The 26,597-nt window shown below is 36.8% G+C and overlaps 2 protein-coding genes and 1 pseudogene across 2 annotated transcripts in view; 1 reads left to right on the forward strand and 2 right to left on the reverse strand.

Moving 5' to 3' along the window:
• UBAC2 (UBA domain containing 2) overlaps positions 1-26,597 on the forward strand; it is a 259,982-nt gene that overhangs the window by 104,994 nt on the left and 128,391 nt on the right. The gene's annotated exons all lie outside the window — the stretch shown is intronic.
• Positions 9,613-22,387, reverse strand: LOC138143018 (G-protein coupled receptor 183-like). The gene is made up of 2 exons (XM_069064177.1): positions 22,261-22,387; positions 9,613-12,287 (listed from the first exon to the last, which is right to left on the reverse strand). Exon 2 carries the CDS (start codon positions 12,265-12,267, stop codon positions 11,194-11,196), a length of 1,074 nt encoding a protein of 357 aa, XP_068920278.1. The 5' UTR covers positions 12,268-12,287; positions 22,261-22,387; the 3' UTR covers positions 9,613-11,193.
• On the reverse strand, positions 25,324-26,577 carry LOC138142994 (glyceraldehyde-3-phosphate dehydrogenase pseudogene; annotated as a pseudogene).

The following is a 26,597-nucleotide window of genomic DNA, read 5'->3' on the forward strand; positions in this document are numbered from 1 at the left end:
CTGGTCACATAACCTGAAACTTTAGACAAGTAATCAAGGGTGCTTCATCGTTTTTATTTCATGGACCCTTTATCAGAATATTTGCTGCCTGTATTCACAATTTTTTAAATTAAATTTTATTTTTTCTTTTTGAGATCGTGTGTGTGTGTAAGTCTAAGTGTTAAGTGTCTGAGGCCGGAACCGAACTCAGGTCCTCCTGACCCTAGGACCAGTGCTTTATTCACTGCGCCACCTAGCCACCCCTAAATTTTATTTTTTCTACTGATAAAAGTCTTCCTTCTCTCTTTTCTACATCCCTTTTTCCCCTCATTGTGAAAGCATGAAAAAGAAAGCCTTTGTTACAAGCAAGTATTGTTGAGCAAAACAAATTATCACACTTGGCCATTGGCCATGTAAAAAAAAAATAATTAGAACTCCATCTCCATCTGAATCCATCAACCAAGGTGGATAGCATGTTTAATCATGAGTCTTCTGGAATAATGGTTTGTCATTTCATTAAATTCCTAAGTTTTTCAAAATTGTCTTACAGTATTGTTATTATATAGATTGTCCTCAGCTCTGTTCACGTTAGTGTTTCAGTCAGTCAACATCTATTTAATGCCTACTTTGTGTTGGGCATTGTGTTATGTACTGGGTATACAAAAAAAGGTAAAAAATAGTTCCTGCTCTCAGTGTCAGTTTATACAAGTCTTTTTCAGATTTCTTTGAAATTATCTCAAATCATTTCTTTCAGCACAGTAGTATTCTGTAACATTAATATCACTTGTTTAGCCATTCCTAAATTGATTAGTGTCTCTTCATTTTCCAATCTTTTGCAAAAAGAGTGTCTTTATTTTTTTCACATAGGTCCTTTCCCTCTTTGATTTCTGTGGAGTATAGAAATAGTAATAGAATCACAGATTCAGAGGGTATGCACAGCTTAATATACATAGTTACAAATTGCTTTCCAAAATCTAGGTCCATTTATAGTTCAATCAGCAGTGCATTAATGTACCTGTTTTTCCACAGCTCCTCCAGTATTTGCCTTTATCCTTTTTTTTCCAACTTTGTCCATCTTGATGGGTATGAAATAGAATCCTCAAGTTGCTTTAATTTGCATTTCTCGGTGATTTGGATTATTTTTAATGCCATGAACTACCCTTCTCTCACTCCAGTTGTTTGAAAATTTGTACCCATCTTTTAGACCTAGCTCAAATGCCTTTCATGATGCCATCAGGTAGAAATCATTTTTCTTAGCTGTTCCATAGGAAGTCTTCTCTTCCTCTTCCTCCATTCCTGCTCTTTTACCTCTCCACTCCCACTTAATCTGGAGTCCATGGTCCCCTGAGGGTTCCCTGATAGGCTTCAGAGAATTCTTCAACTTGGATGGTGAAAAAAAAAATACATCTTCATGTTCACTAGCCTCTAATTCAAATTAAGTATGTCCTCCAGTTATTTAAAAACATTCTGAGGTGCCCATAGACTTCACCAGACTGCCAAAAAAAAAAGGGGGGGATTGGAACCTCTGCTCACTGTTAAACTATGATTATTCCTATATGTTTTTTATCTTTCTGCTTAAACAGGCAAGGTTCTTGAGGGCAGTAACAATGGTTCATTTAATCTTTGTAATTTCTTCCTCAGATCCCTGAACAAGGCCTTACAGAGAAGAGATGAATTAAACAGAATGCTTACTACTTTATTTCTTTTTGCCATATAATACAGGAAGCACTAAACACAATGGGAAATGTACATCCTGATACAGAAGGAAAGCACTGTGGTACAGATGTTCTCAAACAATAAGAACACATCAAAAGTAAGACCTTTCTTAAGAGTAGGACTAAAGCTCAGATATCACATAGTTTCATTCTGATGACACATTTTCTTTCTCAAAAACTGCCTGCAAAGAATTTTTCTCACCAGAACTAAAAACCAAACATTTCCCACATTATGTGAAAGCTCATTCAATCCAATCAAGTATTTACTGTATCTGCAGCACTGTTAGGCCCTATGGAAAGTAAAATAAGTATGTCACCATTCCTAGCCTCAAGAAGCTTACGGTACAGGTCGGGGAAGCAAGACAACACAAGTATAATTAGTTTGTGAATTGTAAAGCACTATATATAGGACTCTAAGTTTAGAGCTGGGAGGAACCTTAGAAACCCTCTTAATTCAAGCCCCTCATTTTATAGATAAGGAAACTGAGATCTAGACAAATTATATTACTTGCCCAAGATCACACAGGCAGAACCAGATTTTGAACCAAGAATCACAAAATTTGAGTAGTAATGGGAGTTGAGAGGAGGGAGATTTAACACTGATACAATAAAATACCACCTTCATCAGGAGATCTTTTTCTATCCCTCTTCTCCTTTTCTCCTATTGCTGATTCTGAAATTACCTTGTTCTTTCATTATGAAAGTTATGTAGATGTACTTTTAAATTTTAATTCTTTTTACTTAAAAATCTGTTTTTTCTGCCTTCTTTTCCCCCCACATTGAAAAAAAGAAAAACAAAATCCTTGTAATAAATATGCATAAACAAGCAAAATAAATTCGTCCGCTGCCATGTCCAAAGAATATAAGTTTCATTCTGTACCCTGAGTCTTATCATCTCTCTTTCAGGAAGTGGGTATCATCCTTTATCATGGGCTCTCTGGAGTCGTGGTTGGTTACTGTGTTGATTACAGTTCTTAAGTGTTTCTAATTGTTTTGTATATATCTTGTGTGTACAGTGTTTTGTTTGTTATCTCCTTCATTAAAATATGTGCTCCTTGAAGCTAGGAACTGTTGTTTTTCTATCTTTGTCTACTCAGTACTTATTATATAATGCCTGGCATCAGTCTGTTAACAGTCAGCCAAGAAGTATTTAAGTGCTTACCATGTGCCTGGAACTGTGCTAAGTGCTGGGACCACAAAGAAGCAGAATCCAAGTCCTTGCCCTCAAGGAGCTTACATTCTAATGGGTAAAGACACATCCATACCTTCCAGGCAGCTGGAAAGGGTAGGGGAAGGAGCATGAATGAAGAAAGTCCTCTAATGAAGGAGCACAATAAAGTCCTTTGGAAATGAGTCAGTACTATCTCTCAGGAGAGGGATAAAGACGTGGTTGGTCTGGGCCTCCTCCTTAAATGGAAGCTTCTAAAAGAAATCAGCCAATTAGAAGGTACAGACTCAGGGGAAATAGTATGTCCAAGGTGAGAAGTAGGCCAGAGATGGGGTGAACTTCCACAGTGAAGTTTTCTATGTCTGGTTGAAAAGTCCTGGGGAAATGAGAGGAATGAAGTCACATTGTAAACATTTAATCAAAGTGTATTCTGTATGTACTCATATAACTATCTTTATAGCTTGTATTCTTTAGAAAGCAGTATTGAGTTGCTTTCTCCTGGCTGTGGTGGAAAATCTCTTTACTGTTGGCAAAATACTTTCTTTTTTTATTTTTTGGAAAAAAAAGAATTCTAATGGGTTAACAGGGTACTTTTGCTTCCATCATAAGAACCTGTGTACCTCAGTTTTACTCTAGTTCCAGTTATCATAAAGCATATAATAAAACTACTCTCTTTCTTGTGTTTTCTATCATCATGGAGGAGTTTCTTTGATTAAAGCATTTTGCTGATTAGCAAATGGTAAGTGAGCACTTAACTGTGTGCATAGGACTACTGCATAGGGTCTGTGGAGAGAATAAAGAGATGGCTAAGACATGATTCCTATTCTTTTTTTTTTTTTAAAGCAATGGGCGTTAAGTAACTTGCTCAAGGTTACACGGCCAGTTTTTTCTGGGTGTGGTGCTAAGTATCTGAGCCCGGATTTGATCCCCAGGTCATCCCAACACTGGAGCCGTTGCTCTTACTCACTGAGCCACCTGACCGCCCCTAAGCAATTGGGGTTAAATAACTTGCTCAAGGTTACATGGCCAGGTGTTTCTGGGTGGGTGTTAAGTGTCTGAGCCTGGATTTGATCCCCCAGGTCATCCTGACACTGGGGCCAGTGCTGTTACTTGCTGTGCTACCTGGCCATCCCATGATTCCTGTTCTTAAAGAGCTACTTTGTTTTGGAGAGAAAGGACTAGTATATATGAAATACTAAAATGTAGAATTATTATCAGAGGACTTGGAATATGATATTCTAGAGGACCGAGGAACTAAGATTACAACCAAGAATCAACTACCCAGCAAAACTGAGTATAATCTTTTAGGGGGGAAAATGGTCATTCAGTGAGACAGAGGAATTTCATCCATTCTTGAGAAAAGACCAGAACTAAATAGAAAATTTGACTTTCAAATGCAAGACTCAAGAGAAGCATGAAAAGGTAAATAGGAAAGAGAAATCATAAAGTTAAACTGTTTATATTCCTACATGGAAAGACGATATTTGTGATTCAGACCTTTCTCATTATTAGGGTCGTTAAGAAGGAGTATATATAAACAGAGGGTACAGGTGTATGTTGAATATGAAGGGATGGTATCTAAAACATTAAGGGGTGAGAGTGGAATGTACTGGGAGAAAAGGAGAGGTTAGATGGGGTAAATTATCTCACATCCAAGAGGCAAGAAAAAGTTTTTACAGTGGAGGGGGAGAGGGTGGAAGTGAGAGGGAGTGAGTGAACCTTGCTTTCATTAGAATTGGCTCGAAGATACAATAACATACGTTTAATTGGGTTTAGAAATCTATCTTACCCTACAGGAAAGGGGGGAAGGGGATAAGAGAAGGGTGGGGGAAATAGAAGGGAAGGAAGATTGGGGGAGGAAGTAGTCAGAAGCAAAATACTTTTGAGGAGGGACAGGGCGAAAGGAGAGAGAGAATAGAATGAACCGGGGGCAGGGATAGAATGGAGAGAAATATAGTTACTTTTTCACAACATGACTGTTATGGAAGTGTTTTGTACAATTGCACACGTATAATCTATATCAAATTGCTTGCCTTCTCAGTAGGGGAGAGAGGGTGCATTGACGAGAGGGGAAAGGAGAGAATTTGGAACTCAAAGTTTTGAAAATGAATGTTAAGATTGTTTTTTCACATAACTGGGGAAAAATAAAATATGAAATAAAAATTAAAAAAAAATAAAATGTGGAGTTATTTAAATAAAAGCTGGAAGACATATTCAAGATTTATATAGGCAGGTGAGGTAACTGGGAATCAAAGATACTTCAGTTTACCCAAGGTTACATGACTAATTATAGGCAAGCATTAAAAGTAGATTCAGTGTATGGTCACTGCTACTAATCCAAGGACTTCACATATATAATGGATATCGTTGTTCGTCTTTTCAATTGGATGGGGTAGGGGCTGGAGGGAGGGAGAAAATTTGGAGCTCAGAATTTTATAATGTATGTTTAATTAAAAAAAATCCATATGAGACCTTATCAAAGTGCTAATTTCTCCCTTACAGTGGCCCAGGTATTAAGGGGCTATTATAAGTTAAGGAATATTCATTCTCACTCACTTGAAATCATCAAGGAAAGCATCATGGAAGAAGCAAGACTTAAGTGGGCCCTTGAAGGATAGGTAGGCTTTGGCTAGGTGGAGGCAAAGTGTTCCAGGGAATAGTAATAACAGGAAGTGGAATAGGAATTGATACTGTATATTCAAGGGACAGAGAGGAGACCAGCATACTGGACTAGTAGGAAAATAAGTTTGGATAGGTAATGTGAGGTCAGATAATAGAGAGCAGTGACAGCCAAGTAGATGGATGTGGCCTTGATGTAAACTGGGAGGTGTTATTACAGGTTCTTAGCAGGAAAATGTCAGGTAAAGGATTTAAGAAAGGGATAGCAGTACTGAGGGATAAAGTGCTGGCATCCCAGGTATCCCTCTTTACTACCCACCTGTATGATCTTGGGGACTCCACAAAACTCTTCTGTGCCCCAGCTTCCTTAGGTGTTTGGACTAGATGACCCCTGAAGTCCCTTCTGACTCTAACTATATGGTCATAGAATTGGAAATTGGGAATACTAAAGACAGGAAGTTCAGCTAGGATGCTCTTAGAATTATCAAGGAATGAGCTGATAAGCTCCTGGACTAAAGCCATGACAGTAGGAATAAAGGTAATGAGATGAATAGGAGAAACACAGAAAAATATCCATTGTATCTGGTGACTGAATGGATGTGGCAGATGAAAGAAGGGTGGTGACCTCTGGGTTTCAAATCTGGGGGTGATATTGCCTTTTACAGAGATGAGGGAGAGCAAGGAAGCAGGTGATGAATCCATCTTTGGACACTTAGAGTTTGAGGGCTGGTGAAATGTCCTGTAGATAGGAGGAGCCCATGTGAGGGGAGGCAATTGGGCAGGATTCTTTAATGAAAATAACAGCTTTGTAGCATATGATGGATTTCAAAATTGTATTTCAGAGCATCTTTTTCTTTGGCACTTCTTTAAGGATGGATGTCTGGGGTGGGAATCAGTCCTAGAAAGAATGTATAATAATGAAAAACAAGATTCCTTTAGAAGTCATGTATTTAATAAAAATTACAATTTATAGAATTTGGTTCCTTTTGATTCCCTTTTGACAAATTGAAAGTGGAACTTACTTGTCTTTTGGAAATTTTGAAGAAAAAAGATCAGCAACTCTTCTAGGAAAATTTGAGTATAATTATACCTAACGAATGAAAATTTGAATATAATTCTGCCTGAATGGTTTTACAAAGATAGCTTCCTAACCTTGTGATTGTTGTTTCTTCCTTTTTACCTCAGTAGTTAAAAAAAAAAGTATTAATGTTTTTCTAGAATACCTTAAATTACCATGGAACTGAAAAGGTAACCAAAGTAGAATTTTAGGAGCTAATTTAAGATATGTACTTCCCCTTTTAAAACAGAGAGAGAGATAGTGTGTGTGTGCAGTGATACTCTGGGAGTAATTATACTTAATTCCTGAAACACAAAATTGTTTTCAAAAAAGGGAGCCTATGTCTTCCTAAACTTAATTTGAAGAGGGATAAAATGTTGAAAATGAAAAAAATTGACTTATTTATCAGCTAACTTCATTGACTTATTGTTTTAATTTTGCTCTTTTGTTGACATTATATATATATATATATTTTAGTGCTCAGATAAATTGGAAGCAAGAGGATGGGTAAAATGTGCATATAATTTTGTTCAGTACCTAGTATACTAATCATATGCAGTTAGGTGCTTATTAAATCATACCTCTCACTTTTAATCATATCTCCCTTTCTTTTGATTTTACTATATCTGGGGTATGGGATAATCTCCCAATTTGCCTTCATGGGTTGGGCACCCAGGGGCAACTGCTACTGAGGTTCTAGGGGTACTCTTTGGAGCTGCCCTTCTAAAATCACAGATCATGAACTCCTTCTTCCCCTTAACAGTCTGCTAGCTGACACATTTAACTCTTTAATAGGGCTTTTACTCAGATGGCAGAGTGAAAATAATAGTCATGAAACGTTCCCCTCATAAACATGGGACCTGCTCTCCCACAAATACACACTATATCTGTGAGAAGAGTGGGTTTAAATTTAGACTGTAGCAGCACACATGTGGAATACAAGTGTGATAACAGCACCTCAGAGCTCTTGACTCTGTAAGGCCTGGAAGGTGTTTCTTTCCATGGAGCCTTCTGTAGTTGCTTTCTGTAGTCTGTCTCTACTGGTATATAGAGTCTGCTCCTCTCCACTGCTTAACTCCCAATTGCTGGGATGAATGTATTCTTGAGGTCTTAACCATCTTCCTTTGCTGCCAAAAGCCTGTTCCTGGAAGATGTTTCTAACCTGCATTTCTAGATATGTCTGCCTGTTGTACCTTTCTCTGTTTCTTTTATTGTAGTGTGAAAGTTCTCCAAACAGTGAATTCACAAAGAGCTGGCAGAGCTGTCTTCCTCTGGGCAAGTCTCTGTTACGCAGCATAGAAAGGTGTGGAACAAAAAGACTTTTCTAGCAGACGTCTCTTTCACAAAGTGTTGGATCCTTTACTGCCTACAATTCCTGGGCTTAGCCATTTAAAGCCCGCCGGGTGTAGCCATACTGTTTACTCATCCAGTTCAGCTGTGCCCACTCATTTCCTCAAAAGACTTGTTTGTACCTCATAAAGGTATAGTCATAATTTTGCAACTGGTTTTTAAACCTTTCTTACCATATTAAAACTTAGTTATCTGTGACTAAATCCTGTGACAGAAGAGGAGGAGAAAGAGGAGGAAAGAAAATCACATCCCTTGTGCCTTGCTCTAGTGTTAGCATCACAGATGGTTCAAATAACTTTGTGCTCATGACAATACGGAAGTGAATGATCTTTTGTGCTATTCATGCTTCATAAAAACTTCTCATCATTGGTCTGTTGGTATAATTTGTTGCTTTTAGCATTCTAATAATATCCTGTTGAAGTAGGTGGTAGAAGAGTGGGGATAATGGAAGGTGCATTGTACTTGGACATCTGTTCAACACACAGAAGCAGCATTATGCTAGGCATTGGGGCATCAAATGTAAACAATGAAATATCTCTTGTAGGCCTTCAAGAAACTTCTGTTCTCCTGAAGGAGGAGGAGGGAAAATGACACCCCCCCCATCCCTTGCACTAATGTTAAGAACATTGTAAATGTTTCAAATGGCTTTAACTGTGTCAATTAATGTTAAATGGCTTTAACTGGGCAAGTCACTTAAAGTGAATTAGGAAGTCACTTTTCCACATCTATAAAAATAGGAATTAGAATTCCTGTATAATCTACCACACAGGATTGTTGTGGGGTTCCAATGAAATCGTGTTGCAGAGAAATGTCAACTACTATTATCATCATCGTCACCATCATTTGAAAATGTTTAGATGGAGCAAGGTAAAAGACATTGGGCAATTGGGCATCTTTACTCTTTCCTTGTAGTTCTTGCCTTTGCTTTTCTCCCCAGTCTATTGTGAGGATAGTGACTTTCTGACATTTTTTTTGAGATTCCACATTTTCTTGTGTTTTACCCATCAAGAAATGGTCTATGCACATTAACTCAGTTGCACTAAATTATACAGCAGGGAGCTAAAAATACTTTGATCAGACCTTAAAGAAACTTGAGGTTGCAAATGAGTCTTCTAATTTTTCATATTGAAAATATGACCCATAGAAGTTCTTTAAGCTACTTGATACTTACTGTCATTTTAGTGAACTTAAAAGTAACAGGATTCTTCATCTGCCCATCATGGTTCCTTTTTCCTACCCCTTTTGTGCATTCTGTGCTGGTTGACTGACATAGAAACTAATTTCATGAGTCCTGATTGTACAAATGATGTCTTTTTTATCTGTTCTACTTCTGGTAATCCTAATTGAATATGTACAAAATGAAAGACTCCTACTCACCAGTGGGAGAATAAAATTATCCCTAGCATGCAAAAAACAAAACAAAACAAAAAAACCTCACCCTCATTTCTATCATGATTTTCTCACAGCCTTTGAAGTTGGTATTATCCCATTTTTACAGATGAGGAACATCTTGTGACCACCCTCCCTCCCGTATTATACTCCAGTTCCCTCCTCAAGCCCTGGGCTGGCTGCTTGGCTTATAGCTGTCACTGGTACCTCTGCTTTTCATTGCTTCAGCTGTTGCTGCTAGGTCTAGTAGGACAGATGTGCTTACCTCTGCTGATGATACATGCCTGAAAGGCTCTCAAGAAGAGAAAGAATTGGAAGCACTAAGGCATAGAATCTTAATTTTGAAACATTCATCTCTTTATTCTGAAACACTGGTTTGAGATAAAGTTTTATGATTAAAAAATGCCAAATAGACATGTTTTTGAGTGAGTATCCAGGGTTATAAAAAGATACATTTAAAAGTGGATATATGAACATTTTTACATTTATAATATACAAGATTTATATATTAATTACAAATATATTAGAAAGGAAATAAAGGAAGAGATATGTGAAAGGCAATACACATTTAAAGCATTTTTGCTTGTTTTTTTTTTTTAATTGACGTGTGTCTCTCCTGTTAAATACTGAATTGTCTGGTTATTTTACATGTTAACATGGTTATTTATTTTTGTTGATGGTTATTATACTTATAACATCTCTTTTTCTAAAAGAAAATAAAATATTTCTCAACAAAATTAGTGATTCGTCTCTCTTGGGCAGTTAATTCTTCCTGTGATCTCCTATAACCAATTTAATATAATAAATATCCAATTAATCCTATAACCAATTTAACCAAAGTCTTCTAACTTTTTACATGTTATTGGTAAGGCATATTAATTCCTGGTCCTCAATAATACAGAAACATAATTGGCAGTTATAGAAAGATTTTGTCCTGCAGATATAATTTCTTATTTACAAAATAGAATTTGTAATTATCATATTTCATTTAAAGTTTTTGTATTGTTGCTTTGAGATATGAAACTCATATTTCTTTATCTCATATACATGTGAGTTACATGTTAACCTGCAAACAGCTTACGAAGTTAACTTGCAAAGAAATCCATTTCTCACCACAATTTCATCAGACTTTTAATATTTACATAAATGTCTTTATACTAACAGTTTACATTTTACAAGTGACAGTGTCATAATTGTTATACAGAATTTGTTACACAGAAATTTTCACATTAAAATAAATCCATTTAATTCCATGCATATTGAATCCCATTTTGTCATTTTTTTATGACAAGGTAAGTGATCAATTAATACATACTTTACTTATTTGATTAGCAGGTAAACCTTAATTGCATAGTGGTTTGAGGTCTGAACATGGAGTCAGGAATGACTTTAGTTAAAGTCTCTCTTCTCAGTGATTCTGGATAAATCACATAACATTTCAGCACCTCAAGCAATTCCCTAGAACTCACCTACTAAGTTATAGATGGACTTTAGGTGGAGGGATTTCCTACAACTGGAATCCCCATAATAGGGAAATCATTAATCCTTGTGGATATTCATGGAATACACTTTAATACACTATTTCATTGATGTTTGTCTTTTTCTATTGTTGGCACTCATCCTTTTGCATTCATTACTTTTTTCTTTTCTTGGTTAAATTGGTCCAATTCTCAAAATATGTTGGAGAGAGTAATTTTTTAAATTCATAACGTCTTAGAATCACTGTTTCAGCATATAGTTGAAGAGCCTTTGTTATATGGCATTCAGTCTTTGGGTTTTTTCTTTTTTCCATACCTATTACTTTGTAAGTAACCTTCTCATTTTGAGTGCTAAAAATTCATATTATCCAGTGAGAGAGATTCTGAAAAGTTAATTGAACAGAAATTTGTCTTGTAAATGTAAGATTTTATGCTTCATTACCTTCCATTTGAAGACTTAGAGTGGATCATTGTTTGATTTTCTGCCATTTCACGTGAATTTTCATCAGGAGCTGACCTAACGGCACTTGAAATTGATACACTAACTTGACGTTTCAGCATTTTCATAACCCTTCTCTTGTAACCTTTGCATGCAAAGAAATATATAAAAGGGTCCATGCAACAGTTAAAGTTCATCAGACATACAGTAAAATGAAGGGAAATCTGGAATATTTGTTGTTCTTTACAATCTGGTTCTCTTTGTAGCTTCTTAATCATATGTTGGATAATTGCAATATGATAAGGTGTGAAACAGACAATAAAAACAATAATTATGAAAATAATTGTGTTGAGAGCCTTTTTGTTTACCCCTGATTTCTCAGTTAGTGGATTTTGTTTGGCAGTTTGTAAGAGTTTGCAACATATTTGAGAATAGCAAATCAGTATGATTACAAGTGGAATAGCATAACCTATTAAGCAGGCACCGAGGAGAATCCAGGGAAGATTTTGTATTTCTTCAAAGTTTGGATATTCCATGCATGTTATCCTTCCATTATCTTCCTTTGACATAGAATGTATGAGTAGTGGGAGTGTCTGACTAAACACAAGAATCCAGACAAAAATGCACACACATTTAGCGTGTTTGATTCTTTTCATCTTGTTGTATCGAAGAGGGTGGACCACAGCAAAGAATCTATCGATACTCAAACAAGTCATGAAGTTCACACCGGCATATGTATTAATGTAAAATATAAGAGCAGTTATCCTGCAGGAGCTTTCACCAATTCTCCAGTCAAATCCCATTGCATAGTAGGCTATCCGGGTTGGCAGAGCAGTAGTAAAAAGTATATCAGAAATGACAAGGTTTGTTGAATAAAGAGTGGTGGAATTGATTTTTTTTCTGTTCTGAAAAATGACGGACAAGGCTAATAGGTTGCCAAGGAGTCCAATGATGAAGACAATACTGTAATGCAGAGGCATTAAGATCTTTGTTGTACTTTGGTGCGCATAAAGGTCACAGTGTGACACATTTGTTGGAGAAGGTGTAAAAGGTGCAGTGAAGTTGGTTTCCATTTTTGCTGGAATTTAGGTTCCTTAGGGGGGGAAAAGGTAGAAGCAGATAATTAGTTAAAAGTATCACAAATCATCTGTTGATCAGAGGAAGAAGTTTCTAGTTATGCTTGACAACCTTTTGGTATGAAACTCAGCAATTGTAAAATGAAGGTTGGGGGTGTAAACAGAGCTTACGAGCCTGCAGTTAAAAATTCCTGTTGCCACACTTATAGCTTAGTAAAAAGTTGGGGAAGTCCTGGGCAAGAGAAATACATCAATATAGATGAGACTGAGCTGTTATGGTATAAGGAAAACACAGGCTTCTTAGTCTGAAATTCCCCTCCTTCCTTCTGAATCACTGTATGATGAAAATAAAATGATATGTGAAGCCCCCTACATCTCGGGCAAGCATAGAACTATGGTTTTAAGCTGAATTTCAGTTGGACATTTTTAATACGTGGTTCCTATCACTGCCAGGAAATGAAATTAGTCATACATTTAGAAGACTGTGAGGGTTACCACAATGATCTGATTTGTGTCAGAAAAGTGTGAAAAGCAGGCTCAAAGCTTCATGATAAACCAAAGGTGGTGTTTTTAAGTTCTAAAGGAAAAGGGAAAAACACTGAGACACCAGAGAAGCATGTATTTGAGGAAATGGCAGAGTAGTGAATTCCCTGCAGTTATTTCTGAAAGGAATTCATTTATCTCTCAGGGGAATCTCTGTACACAGATCTGTTTTCTTAAGGACCAAGGAATGAGAAGGAAATCTATTTCTAACAATGATAGTAGTTCCTTTCCATCTAACATCGCATAAATACCACCACTAAGATCCATCTGTCTTTGTGTGTTCACACCCATAGGGCCTTTGTGGTTCATTTACTTGGGCTATACTCTAAACAGAGTATACTGTTTTCTCTCTTTATCCAGCTTGGGTTCCTCTGTCTCCATGCCGTTACTAATGTTTACTCTGCTTGTATTTATGTTCACATTACATCCCCCAATTTGGACCTGTTAAGAGTCCTATCCTTCCTTGAAACTGCTTTACATGCGGTCTCTTGCATGAAGCATTGCCATGTTCTTCTCTAATCGTTAATGATTCTCCTCATCTCCAAATGTGTGTATATTGCTAGATTTCTTCTTGTTCTAAACTTGTGCCATTCCATAACCTAATTATTTGTCTACAACACATCTCTCAACCAGATTGTGAGCTCTTTAAAACCAAGGACCTCAAGACATGTCCTATTTAACCTTCATATTTTCCCCATTGCTCAAAATAGTAATTAGTAGAAGGTGTTTAATGAATGTTTGTTGCAGTTATATCTCATGCAATAAAATTAAGGTGATGAGAAAATCACAACATGTATATTTTTGGGAAAAGAGTACATGCAAGATGTATTAAGGAAATGAAAATAGGAAATTGGTGGGGTGTCATGAGATTCTAGACAAGAAGTATAGTTTAGGAAAAGGTATTATATGAAAATTTGAACTTCCTTTTACTGTAATCTTGTTTCTGAGTAAAATGTTGCTTTTTAAAAATTGTAGCCACAGCACCCTTTATTATTCACATTATCATTTATAAAATATTTCAAAACCCAGTCTCCTGGGAAATGTAATTTAAAAAGAGCATTATAGAATTATTAGTCTGACAGATATATAATCATTATTATGGTGACTGAGAAAATGAAAATTGTAGGAATCATGGCTAAACATTTGTTTGTCCCAGGTGGTCATTTGTTACTGTAAATAAAGATTCAACTTCTTAGCTTGACCCAAACATGTTGTTCACTAGAAACAGAAATAGTACACTTTTCCACATTTCTCAGTTTTAAAAAGTCAAAGGAAAGTGGGTACTTTTATGGTCCAACTCTCCCTGTGGAATCTTTCCATTTAACCTGCTGTTGAAAGAGAACAGATCAACTCACCCAATGCCAGTTTTTCTCAAAACAGTTTGCCTGAAGTTTGATAGGGATTGATTCCCCCCCCCCGCCAAGACCCTTATCAAGGTTCTGAGTAATTCATGTTTATAATGTTTTATGGGTCTGCTCCTAATTGTGTAACTGTTGAACAATTCCTGTATTTAGGCAGGCTATATACCAAGTTGAATTTGAAGGCATGGCACCTTGTAATTTTGAATAGATAGGAAAAAAGCCTAACATTTTCTCAAGACTTTGTTCTTTCCTGAGAATGTGTAAGTGTTGCTGTGGGCATGGTACTTTCTAGCCAAAGAAAAAAAGCCACCATGACCTGTGTATTTTTCTTGTGTTTGTGGAGTGCTCTGACAGATGTGAGGCTGCTAAGAGTGTTAAGGAAAATTGCAGATTTCTTCTGTACCTCAAAACAACCTTCTCCACTGGAGTAGAACTCCCTCTAACCAGCAGACTGTAGAAACTATCCATAGCTGGTCTAAATGTCTCCTTGAACAAAAAGGTAGCAAATGTCATTTCTGTCTCCTTGTTGCTTTTAAATCACTTCTTTTAGTTTGCTGGTCTGAGAAAAGCATAAAATTTCCCCAGAGCTAAGCATCTGTAGAATTATTTGTAAGTAAATATTCTGTGGTCGGGGGAGCTGTGTATGCATATTTATCTATGTGTGTGCCTGGTAGGCAATGGTTAATAGAGCTGCTTACATCTCTTCTGATTTTATCATCTCATTTTTGCATAACCAGACATGTCGAATTGACATACTCTTCTAGCCACACAAAAAGAAAAGAAAAGGCAAAAATTTAATTTACTAGAATTCAAAAGAAACTAAGGATTAATGTAATTTATGTCTTAGAAATAGTTTTTTTTTTTTCAGGGGGAAACAGCTTCTGAGCATGTGTAATTTTGGATATGCATTACTAGATTACCCTGCTTTTTTTACTTCAACAGTTAGAATGTTATTACTTTCATTTCAATACATGCACTTAAAAAATACTAACACATTTAGAAATTAACTCTGGACCTGCACCAACTGGAACACTAATTTTCTAAAAAGGCCAAGCCAACTTTTTAAAGTACCTAGAGTGAGGGCCAACTCTTTGGTAAATTATGAAGTCAGTAGTTTGTTTTTGTGATTGTAATATCTGAATTCTGTGCCCTTTGTTGCCTTTAGTGACTCACTCTTTGTCTCCCTATGTGTTCTTAATAGGGGCAGCTAGTAGGCACAGTGCCTAGAGTGCCAAGTCTGGAGCCAGGAGGATTCATCTTCCTGAGTTCAGATCTGGTCCCAGACACTAACTGTGTGACCTAGGGCAAGTCACTTAAACCTGTTTGCCTTAGTTTCCTCATCAGTAAAATGAGCTGGAGAAGTAAACGGCAAACCACTCCAGTATCTCTGCCAAGAAAACCTCAAATGGGGTCACAGACATGACTGAAAAAGTGACTAAAACAACAACAAAAATGTTCCTCATATTTTTTCTTAAGATCTACTGAGATTATTCATTTGTGTCATGGTTCAAATGACTGTTATCTATAAATATTACCCTTTCAGATATATTTGTACTTCAGCAGAAATCATAACCATAAATTAATTAATCTTGAACTGGCAAATCTAGTTGATGGAGGATGATTTCCTTCCCTCCCCAGGTGGTTATGAAATGATACCCCATAGGCCTGCTACAGTCCCTTTGATGTTAGCCCTGCCCCAGCTATAGCTTACGCACTAGGAAAAGCTAGCTTTCTAAGGATCTGAAACATTATGCGATGCAAAGAAATTTCAAGGAACATGTATTTGAAAAGACAGAAGCACAAAATCAGATTTATAGGCACAGGTTATATTTATCTTTTGCCAAATAATGAATACTTTTTAAAACATCAAACTTTTTTTATTTATGTATAATCTTGGTCCTTTGACTTGTTCTTTGGGAGCAATGCAGGGAAGAGGAAAATAATTCCATGTCATGAAAGCTCAGTAAGAGGGTTTGAGAAACTTGGAAAATTAGGTGGAATAGGAATCACAGAAGTTTATTTTATTGTGGAACTGATGGGAAGTACAGAAAGTGACAGGAGAGTATGCTCATCAGTTTGCAGTAATAAGTCTTAGTGGCTTCCTTGAGCACATACACCTGTTAGGCAAAAGGAATCTGTCATCAGTCCCTCCTCTAATTACCTGGTTTTCTAAGGTCTAGTATTTGTCAAGTGTTTTTATGGGCTATCTTCTCCTGCATTTGAGGCAGTTGAGTGATATCCAACAGTTCAACTGAAGAAGAGAATTTAACAGCATCAAGTTTCCTTATTTGTTGTTTAGTGGAATGGCCCATGATATTTTTTATCTCCCTGTAAGAAACCTTAATACCTTTTCTAAACAAGAAACCTAAAAACGACTTAGGTGACTTAAAATGACTTAGGTGAGAGGCTACCTGCTGTCAATTAAGTTGGTGAAAAAAAATGGCTCTCTATCCATTGGACTGTATGTTTTGTCCTGGTAGCATGTCACTAATCTCCCCCCTCCACCCCTGCCCCCCCAAATAGAATGTAAGCTCCTTGAGGTCAGGCATTATTTTTGCATCCCCAGCATTTACCACAATGCCTCGAACACTGTAGGATTAAATTCAAATACATTAATAATAACAAACTCAGGCTAGTGAATTAAATCAACTTTTCATACTGTTTATGAGGTAATTCTTCATTTCTCAGGTTAAATTCTTTCTTACTGATAGTTTTATCTGTGCTTGTGTTTCTTCTTGTGAAAAATATAGGGAATGTTTTTAGGAAAAACTAACAGTCCAGTGAGGATGTATCTTCCTACGACTGAAAAGCTAGTAGATGGATTAGACTTCTAAAGTCCCATTTAACTGCTGTATCTTAGAGATTTCTTTTCTCTGGTCTGTAGATGTACAGCAAACATTGAAGTAGCAGCATTGTCCTTTATTAAGGCCCAGTTGTTTCTTTCCAAAAATAAATCATCCTGTGACTTTGCAGCTAGTCACCAATCTGCCTCTGAAATCAGTCAGGCATAGAATAAAACAGTAGGAGAAAAATAATTTTCCTGTTGCAAAAACTGTCTTCTCATTTCTTTTGTCACCTGTCTTAATGCCCTATATCTAGTATATTCTCAATATAAGGGAGCTGGTAGTTATGTTTATATTTTTATTTCATAGGACCATAGATTTAGAGGTTGGAGGGACCACATGGGTCAGCCAGACCAACTCCCTCACTTTACATATGAGGAAATTGAGACCCAGGGAGGTTGAGAGATTTGTCCAAGGTCACATAGGCAGTCAGCTGAAAAAAACAGCCTTTGAACCTGTGCCTTCTGATTTGAAACTGATGCTCTTTCTATCACAGGACACTAGTTGTTATTTTTCTTGGAGAAATGAAAGCTTACTATGAGGAAAGGATTATAAGGAAAGCTGAGTGTGAATTGTTTTATATTAATTGTCTTGTTAAACACCTGTTTAACAAGTATGGATAGTTGCATTTCCTATAATCCCATACTTGGAAAGAAACTAAGAAATCATCCCTGTCTCTACGTACATAGCTCCTGATACACGGCTGGTTGTCAGACTGCTTCTCACACAGTTCCAAAGACAGGGATTTTATTACTTCCAAAAGAAATGCATTCTGGTTTTGACAGTTCCATTTTCTCCTTCTGATGAGCCAAAGTGAATCTCCCTTTAATTTCCACCTCTTGGTTCTTGCTTTTCTGCCTAGATTTACATAGGAAAAAGCTGTTCCTTTCAGATCTTGTCCCTTTAAGTATTTGAAGACAACACTTATTTTCCTTCTGATTCTTGTCTTTTTCATAAAGCTTCCCACTTTGTTCAAACATTTCTCATATGACATCGTTTCTAGACTTTTTGCCATCCTGGTCTTCCTCATTTTGACTTAAGTCCCTTTGAAATGTGATACCCAAAAAGGCACTCAGCATGACAGATATGGCCTGATCAGCACAGAGTCCAGTTAGTCTGTAGCTCTCTTTCTTCTCTTCTTTACTGATTCTTTTGTTGTCTTTTTCTTATAAAGCTGAGACTATAGTATGAAAGTTACCGATCAACCTTAACACAAAAAAGGCAAGTAAGTGAAGGCCTGCTGTTGTTTGCTATTAAGGTATTACATGTAATAATACAGCTGAATTCATGCCAATGTGATGCTTGCTTTGGCGCCCCCAAGAAAGTGGTTTAGACCAGGAATATGAAGAGCTGGGTTCAGCTAGCTCCTTCCAGCACCTCCTCATTGTTTGACCACAGGCAAGTCACTTAATCCCTCCAAGTCTTCCTTTCCTCACTCATCAAGTGGATCTATGTTGACTTCCTCCTAGGGTTGTTGTAAGGAAACCACTCTATAAATGTAAAGATTTGCTCTTAATTTCTATTTTGATAACAGAATTTATATAGTTCTTTAAAGTTTACAAAGCACTGCACATGTTATCTTATTTGATCCTCAAAATAACCCTGTGAGCTAAGTGCTATTATTAGGAAACTGAGGCAGGTTGAGGTTAAGTCACTTGTCCAGCATCACACAGCTTTTAATTGTCTGAGGCAGGATTTAAACTCAGTTCTTCCTGACTTAAAAGATGAGCCCTCTCTTGACTGAATTACTTAGCTGCCTCAAAGATCTGTGATTTCATCAAGATTGGGCACTTAATCGATTAGTGCAGATTATAACTCTTCTGTACTTTAGCATAGATGATAGGAATCACAGGATTTTAGCATTCAGAGGGATCTCAGTGGGCATTTAGTCCATGCTGTCCTCACAAAGGGAATTTCCACTGTGCCATAACTGACAAGTGGTTGTCTCCCCCTTGCTTGAAGAACCCTCATGAGCAGGGAAAACTTCTGCTCCCTGAGATAGCCTGTTCCACTTTTGGACAGCTCTGATTGTTAGGAAATTTTTCTTGACATCAAGGCCGAATTTGTTTTTCTTTTTTCGGAACTTCCACCCATTACTCTTGGTGCTGCCCTCTGGGACAAACAGAACGAGTTTAATGGCTCTTTTGCGTGACAGCTGTTTAGATATGTCCTCTTTTTCTTCAACTGATCATCATCTAGTGTGTACTCAAGGCCTTTTTCCATCCTAATTGCCTTCCGTTGGAACTATCCAGTTTATCAGTGTTCTGCCTAAGCTGTGTCAGTCAGAAGTGAACACAGTATTCCAGGTATGGTCTGGCCTGGGAACAGTTTAGCAGGATTGTCACCTTATTCTTGAAAACCATGCTCTCACTACAAGCCCAGGACCACGGTGGCCATACTACACTGCATACAGAGCTTGTAGTCTAGTAAAGCCCCCAGATTTTCTTTAGATAAACTGCTGTGTAGTCAACCCTTTCCCATCGTGTACTTCTGTTGTCAGCTTATCATTTTCAGTTTTTAATGACTTATGACCAAAACAATTGATTTGTCTGGTGGCCAGCCATTGTTATCAAGTTACAGACATCTCATAAAAGAGATACCCTATACATAGGACATGATGTGATCTATAGTGTGACAATGTCTAGTAAGTATAGTAAGAAAAGAGTCCTTATTGTTTTTGCTAGTGTTTATATAATCTTATGATCTAAGTTTAGAGTGTTTCAATAAATATTAATTACACAATAACTTTTTCTGTTTAAAACTTCCACCTATTAGCTTACTTATAATCTCCCTCTAAATAGACAGGGATAGATTTTAAATGCTTCTCTTTTCCTTACATAGAAAGTGAGGAAAGATTCTATGATTTGCCCAAGAACTGTAGGCTATATATAGCTAGACAAGAATTCAGCTTGCTTGATTTTCAGGCTGAGATTTTCTGTTACCCAGTAATGGCTATTTGATGTACATAGTTTTTTTTTTTCTCCTATTATGCTGTATACTGTCTCTTTTTTTTGGAGGGGGGAGGGCAGGGCAATTGGGGTTAAGTGACTTGCCCAAGGTCACACGGCTAGTAAATGTTAAGTGTATGAGGCCAAACTTAGGTCCTCCTGACTTCAGGGTCAGTGCCCTATTCACTGCACCACCTAGCTGCCCCTCCTGTATACTTTGTAAGAGGAAAATTCTTCTTATACATATTTACTTCTTATGAGACATTATAAATATACAGGGGTATCATTGAAGATAGATAATTTCATTGCCATTAATTATATTTGTACTCCCAAACCATATTATGATTTAAAGATCACGAAGCAGTTTCAAATTTTGATTTATAGTCACTACCTAGTCAGAAGACAAAGAATTGAATAACAAGTAGTGTAAGCAGATTTTTGTAAGCTAATTTAATTTTTAAAAATATTTAATGCCTTAATAGTAAAAATATAATTCAGACAGTATCTTATAGTCAGAGAAAGGCACATGAAGTTTGGTAGGAGAGAGCATAAGACCACAGGTTAGAATGGAAGATAGAAGTCTCCTAGAGATGTGTTGCCATGCTGGGTTGTGCCAGTGATTCAGAAATCTCTGAGGTGGATAGTTAGTCCTTGATGCCCCTAGCATGTTTGAGTATAGGTCCCTAATGAGATTTTCTCCTGTGCTCTTGGTACATTTACATGAAATTTTTGATGAAAGCAACTTATTTAAGCTGATGGGTGGTTCAACTTAGAAATTCTTACTGTCAGGCCCTTGGAATTTTCTATGTGCAGCATTAACAAGTGCTAAAAATATTTAATTTGAGAATCAATAAATATAGTGCATCTACTGTATGTCTTTAAATGTCTTTTGATTTTACTTCGCTAAAGCATGACATCTATCCATTGCTAAAATGTGTGTATATATATATATATACATATATATATATATATATATATTCTTCCTATGTAGAGATATTCTATAAACAAAATCTCTTTGCAAGGAGATTCAAAAATATTGATTATTTAATGTTTCCTTTTTTCTCTCTTTGAGGTGTTCCTTACTGAAACAAAAACCCACACGTGCACACACATACCCACATGCTCTTGCTTACCAGGAATTATTTCCTTTGGGCTGATACTAGTTAGAGATCTTATTACAAGTCTTGGTCATTTATGTAGCCTCTGTTGAGACTCCAGTTTATCCTTTTATTTCCTGTTAAATCTAGTCCAGGTTCTTAGCACTTACTGTACTTATTTTGTATTGAATCTGCTGTGCTACGTTTCTTATCTTCTCTACTAGATTATAGACTCTTTGAGGTCAAGTACACTTTGCAAACCTCTCAGTACCTAATATAGAGTCTTGTATACAGTGTTTTCAGAGAATTTTTTCAGAAGAATGAGTGAATTTTTCAGGTTTCTTTTAATTGGTATGACTATGTAATATAACATGGAGAGATTAGAAGTCAGAGAATTGATTTGATTTTAATAAAGATAAAATTGTTTAGAAAGCTGAATCCAGAATATTTACTGCCTCAGATTCTTATATTCTCTTCAAATAATATAAATCAGATTAAAAAGGGAGAGAGAAAATTACTTAATCTAATGTCAAAAAAATTTTAACTTCATTAACAACAGAGGAAAATAAAAAAGAAAAAGTAAGTTTGGATTTTGTTTTAGAAGAATATATGCATTTTGAGAATGCTTAAGTGTTTTAAGGATTGATTTTAAAAGGCATGAAAAGAACTTAACTGAGCCGCAGGAGTAGGAAAGAACTCTTTTAACTATATTCCTAACAGAAAAGAATCTTGGAAAAATCACTGTCCTAAACTCATTATCTCATTGATTTTAAAAAGGCTTTCTTTCTCCAGTGAGAAAGTTCAAAAGTTAATTCTCAGTCCATAGTTCATATATCATATCCTAAAACATCAATTTAATATCCTATTTCTTTATTGGCTTATCTATTAAGCTATTATTAGTTTATCAGTTTATATAGTTACAGAGATTAAGCAATAATGATTAGTTAAAAAAAGAGAGAGAAAAACAAACATTTTTGGTTTCTCTGTCTTTTCAATACTGAATTAACAGGAAAAGGTTAGTAGTACTATCTGTTGCTTCCCTACAACAAGAATATAAATTAATAGTATGATAACAAGTGCACGTAGCTAACTGGTGAATTACATTGACTTTCAGTTATTTGAGAAAATAAATATTTCAAAAACGTTAGCTTTATAAAATTCCCACATAATTGGTAAAGCACAATAACTTTCTACTTACTTGTTAGTGATTTTTTAGGTCCTTTGTGAAGCAGTGATACTTGGCAGAGTGACTGTAGGAAACTGAAGCTCATTGCTCTAGTCATATTTGTTTGAAGGAAGATCATCTACTGATATCCTTTTATGGTGTTCCTTTTTTTTTTTTTTCATCATCCTGTTACTGAATATAGTAGCTGTCTGTGCACATGTGCATGGTTCTAAATGGGAAGTGAAATGGCTCTTGTCCTGATGATGGTTGACTGTCTGTCAAAAGTCCCTTGGAATTTATGAATTGCTGATTTCTTTAGGTGGAACTTTATAAACATTTTTAGTTTTGACCTTAAAATTTTTACTTGAAAGTGATTAAAGTAACAACCTGAAAATGAAGTACGGATTATTATTTTTTTTTTCATCCATAGTATATGTGAATGTATTTTTTTTTAAAGATGCTAGGTAGCCTACTTAGGAATCTGCTGTGTGTGAACTCTGTTGAATCTGCTAACTCTGAAGAGTTTATGAAGTGAATAAGGGAGATGGTTCCAAGTTGGGCATGGTTTTGGGGTTTGAGAGTGAAGACTGATAACTGAAGTCCATGGGGGATATACACTTTAGGAATAAAAGCAAACAGGGTGGGATGAGATTTCTTTTAGTAGCATCTCTCAGATGGCTGAAGAGCGTCCCATCAGGGCTCTCTGAAGCATGTGTCCAGCATTCCTTTTGGCCCCTGGAGAAATCTACTTTGTCTCATCTTAAGTTAGGGACAAGGGACAATCAGTCACAATGTCATTTTGACTATCAGGGAGGCAGTTAGCATGTTGTCAAAGAGTACTAAATTTTATCTTGTCTCTCATGTTATCATGTATCATTATTAACTTTGTTAAGGACTCCTTATTTTGCTCTTTCTTGAGGTTATTAAATCATTTCCATGTGAAAAAGATAATTGTATTTTTAAAAATAAGGCATGCATAATGGGCACAAAAGACTTCTAACTCTTAGTATTTAAAATGATTGTAGAAAAGGGCATACTTATCAAATATGCATCTGACATAAAGTTAGAAAGGATCATTAATAGATTGTAAAAACAAGATTAATCAAGATCTTGGCAGGCTGGAACTATTGGCTTATTTACAAATTACAAATAGATAATTGTAGCTTCTCATATTTAGCTTTACAAAAATTAGTTCAATAAGCAACCATATGTCCTAGGAATTTTGGTTGAATAAGAATGACTCAGGAGTGTAATGATGTTGCCAAAACCTTATGAAATTCTGGGCCACATTAGGAAAAGGGTAGAGTGTCCATAGTACACTTGAAATTAATTCCATTGTACTTTGGGGCTTATTTTTTTGAAAATTACTTAAAATTCTGGATTTAAAACACATAAGAAGGTATTTCTATGTACACAGCAAAACACAAAAGAGAAGTCTATAAAGCCACGAATCTTACTTCAACTTTTCTAAAAAGAATATAATAAATTGTACTTGTTATTTTCAAAATTGTCTGCTTGTCTTTGCTTCCTTTTGAACTTGGTTCTGCTTAAAAGCTATTATAGTGGCGCTCTTTTGGGGGAGGAGCATCATTATTTCTATTCCCCTTCCTTCCAACCTCTCCCCTGAAATTAAAAGCCAAGAGAAAGGAAAAAGAAAAAACAACAACAAAAACAAATAAGTATAGTCAAACAAAATAAATCTACTCAGTGTCCCTGTCCAGAAATGCATTTCTCCATGCCTTGAATCAATTATTTCTATCAGGCCCTCTGGAAAAAAAAAATGCTATTGCATTAGAGTTTTTGAAGTCAAAGCTTTTTTTTGTTTTCCACTGTTGCTGTTCTTATATACATTTTTCTCCTACTTACTTACATTTTGCCTCAGTTTATCTTATTGAGGATTCTCTGCAATTGTGTCTTTTGCTATTTCTTATTGGCACAGTAATATTGCATTGCATTCCCCTACCACAGTTGGTTCAGCCATACTCCAGCAGTCTAAGAGGCAATCTAAAGCATTTCCTTATATTCCTTTGCTTTTCTCTTATTATTTGGGTGATCCTAAGGCAAGTCATGTAACCTGTTTGCCTCAATTTCCTCTTCTGTGAAATAGCCTTTACCTCCCAGGGATGTTTGTGAGGATCAAATAAGGTGATAATAGTAAAGTACTTAGTGCAGTACCTGCTGCTTGGCAGTGCTATGTAGATGTTAGCTATCGTTGTTGTATTATTATTATTATTTATACAAGCAGTTTTTATTTCTCTCTTCAGCATCAGCAAGTGTGTTTTGTGTGTGACCCCTCCCTCCCCACTATTATCCTTCCTCTTAATACATTCCTTAGTTGTTAAGTTTGATGTACTTCTACAACAAGGTTGTGTGTCTGTGGGTGATGGAGAGAGAAAGAACAGGTAAGCATCCAGGACTGTTTAACTCTTTTTTGTCCATTCTAAATGAAAGATGCTCATGCCCCCTCCCTTTCCCCCATGTTCTCCTTATGTACCTCAATTATGAGAAATAATCAAGTTCTGTCCCTTTTTCCTTTTTATAAAATTTCTTTTTTCTCTTTCCCTTCTTCAAAACCTCAGAACAGAACCAATTTACTCCCACAACATTTGTTTTTATTATTTTATTTTAAATTTAATTCCTTCTATCCTTTCAAGACAGTAAAATTCTGAAGGGACACTTGCTTCTTCTTCCCCGTTGGAATATTTGCTCTGTATCATCATAGAGCCTCTTTCAATTACCGAAATAAATTTGCTTTTCTAAGTTTCTTTGGACTCATGTGTTTGTATTTCAGAGTCCCTACTCAGCTCTGTTCTTTTCATCAAGAATGATCAAAAGTCCTATTCCATTAAGGGTCCATTTCTTCCCCAACAGTATTTTACTCAGCTTTGTAGAGTAATTGATTTTTTTTTTAAAGCAATCGGGGTTAAGTAACTTGCTCAAGGTTACACGGCCAGTTATTTCTGGGTGTGGTGCTGAGTATCTGAGCCCAGATTTGATCCCCAGGTCATCCCGACACTGGAGCCGGTGCTCTTACTCACTGAGCCACCTGGCCGCCCTGGGTAATTGATTTTTAATTGTAATCCCGTCTCATTTGCCTTTTTTTTTTTTTGCACTGAATATGTTGACTTTATTGATGGTACACAATGCAGGACTCTAGGCTTCTTCCCCCTACTACAGGGGTGCTTTGGAACAAGGATGTGAATGGGACATGGGATCCCTAGTATAGGAACACAGGTTAGGAATGTGGGCTCCCCAGTGGTGGATTTCCTCTTTTTGGCTGGGATGAAGATCCATGGCTTTCCACTTTACTCCTTGGAGGCCATGTAGACCATGAGGTCTACTACATGGTTGCTATAACCATACTCATTGTCATACCAGGAAATGAGCTTGACAAAATGGTCATTGAGGGCAATACCAGCACCAGCATCAAAGGTAGAAGAGTGAGTGTTGCTGTTGAAGTCACAGGATACAACCTGGTCCTCTGTGTAGCCCAAGATGCCCTTCAAGGGTCCCTATAATGCTTGCTTCACCGCTTTCTTGATATCATCATATTTGGCAGGTTTCTCCAGGCGGCAGGTCAGATCCACAACAGATACATTGGGAGTAGGAACACGGAAGGCCATGCCTGTGAGCTTCCCATTCAGCTCAGGAATAACCTTGCCTACAGCCTTAGCAGCACCATTGGAAGTAGGGATGATGTTTTGGGCAGCACCATGCCCATCATGCCACAGCTTACCAGAGGGGCCATCTACTGTCTTCTGGGTAGCAGTAATGGCATGGACTGTAGTCATGAGTCCTTCCACAATGCCAAAGTTGTCATGAATGACCTTAGCCAAGGGGGCCAAGCAGTTGGTGGTACAGGAAGCATTACTGAAAATCTTAAGGGAATTATCATATTTCTCATGGTTCACTCCCATCACGAACATTGGGGCATCAGCAGAAGGGGTAGAGATGATGACCCTCTTGGCTCCACCCTTCAAGTGAGCCCTAGCCTTTTCCATGGTGGTAAAGACTCCAGTGGACTCTACAACATACTCGGCTCCAACATCTCCCCATTTAATATTGGTGGGATCCCATTCCTGGAAGATGGTAATGGCTTTTCCATTGATCACCAGCTTCCCATTCTCAGCCTTGAGAGTGCCCTTGAATTTGCCATGAGTGGAATCATATTGAAACATATAAACCATGTAGTTGAGGTCAATGAAGGTGTCATTGATGGCCACAATGCCTACTCCACCTGAGGTGAATGCAGCTCTGGTCACCAGGTGCCCAATACGGCCACATCCATTGACTCCGACCTTCACCATCTTGTTTCAGGGATGCGACTTAAGCAGCAGAACCTGGCACCAAGCTTGGGAGAAAAGCCAAAA

This window comes from Petaurus breviceps, unplaced genomic scaffold, assembly GCF_028583685.1.
Source record: "Petaurus breviceps papuanus isolate PSGF00001 unplaced genomic scaffold, PetGlider_PUasm1.0 90625, whole genome shotgun sequence".
In the NCBI taxonomy this organism is placed as follows: Eukaryota; Metazoa; Chordata; class Mammalia; order Diprotodontia; family Petauridae; genus Petaurus; species Petaurus breviceps.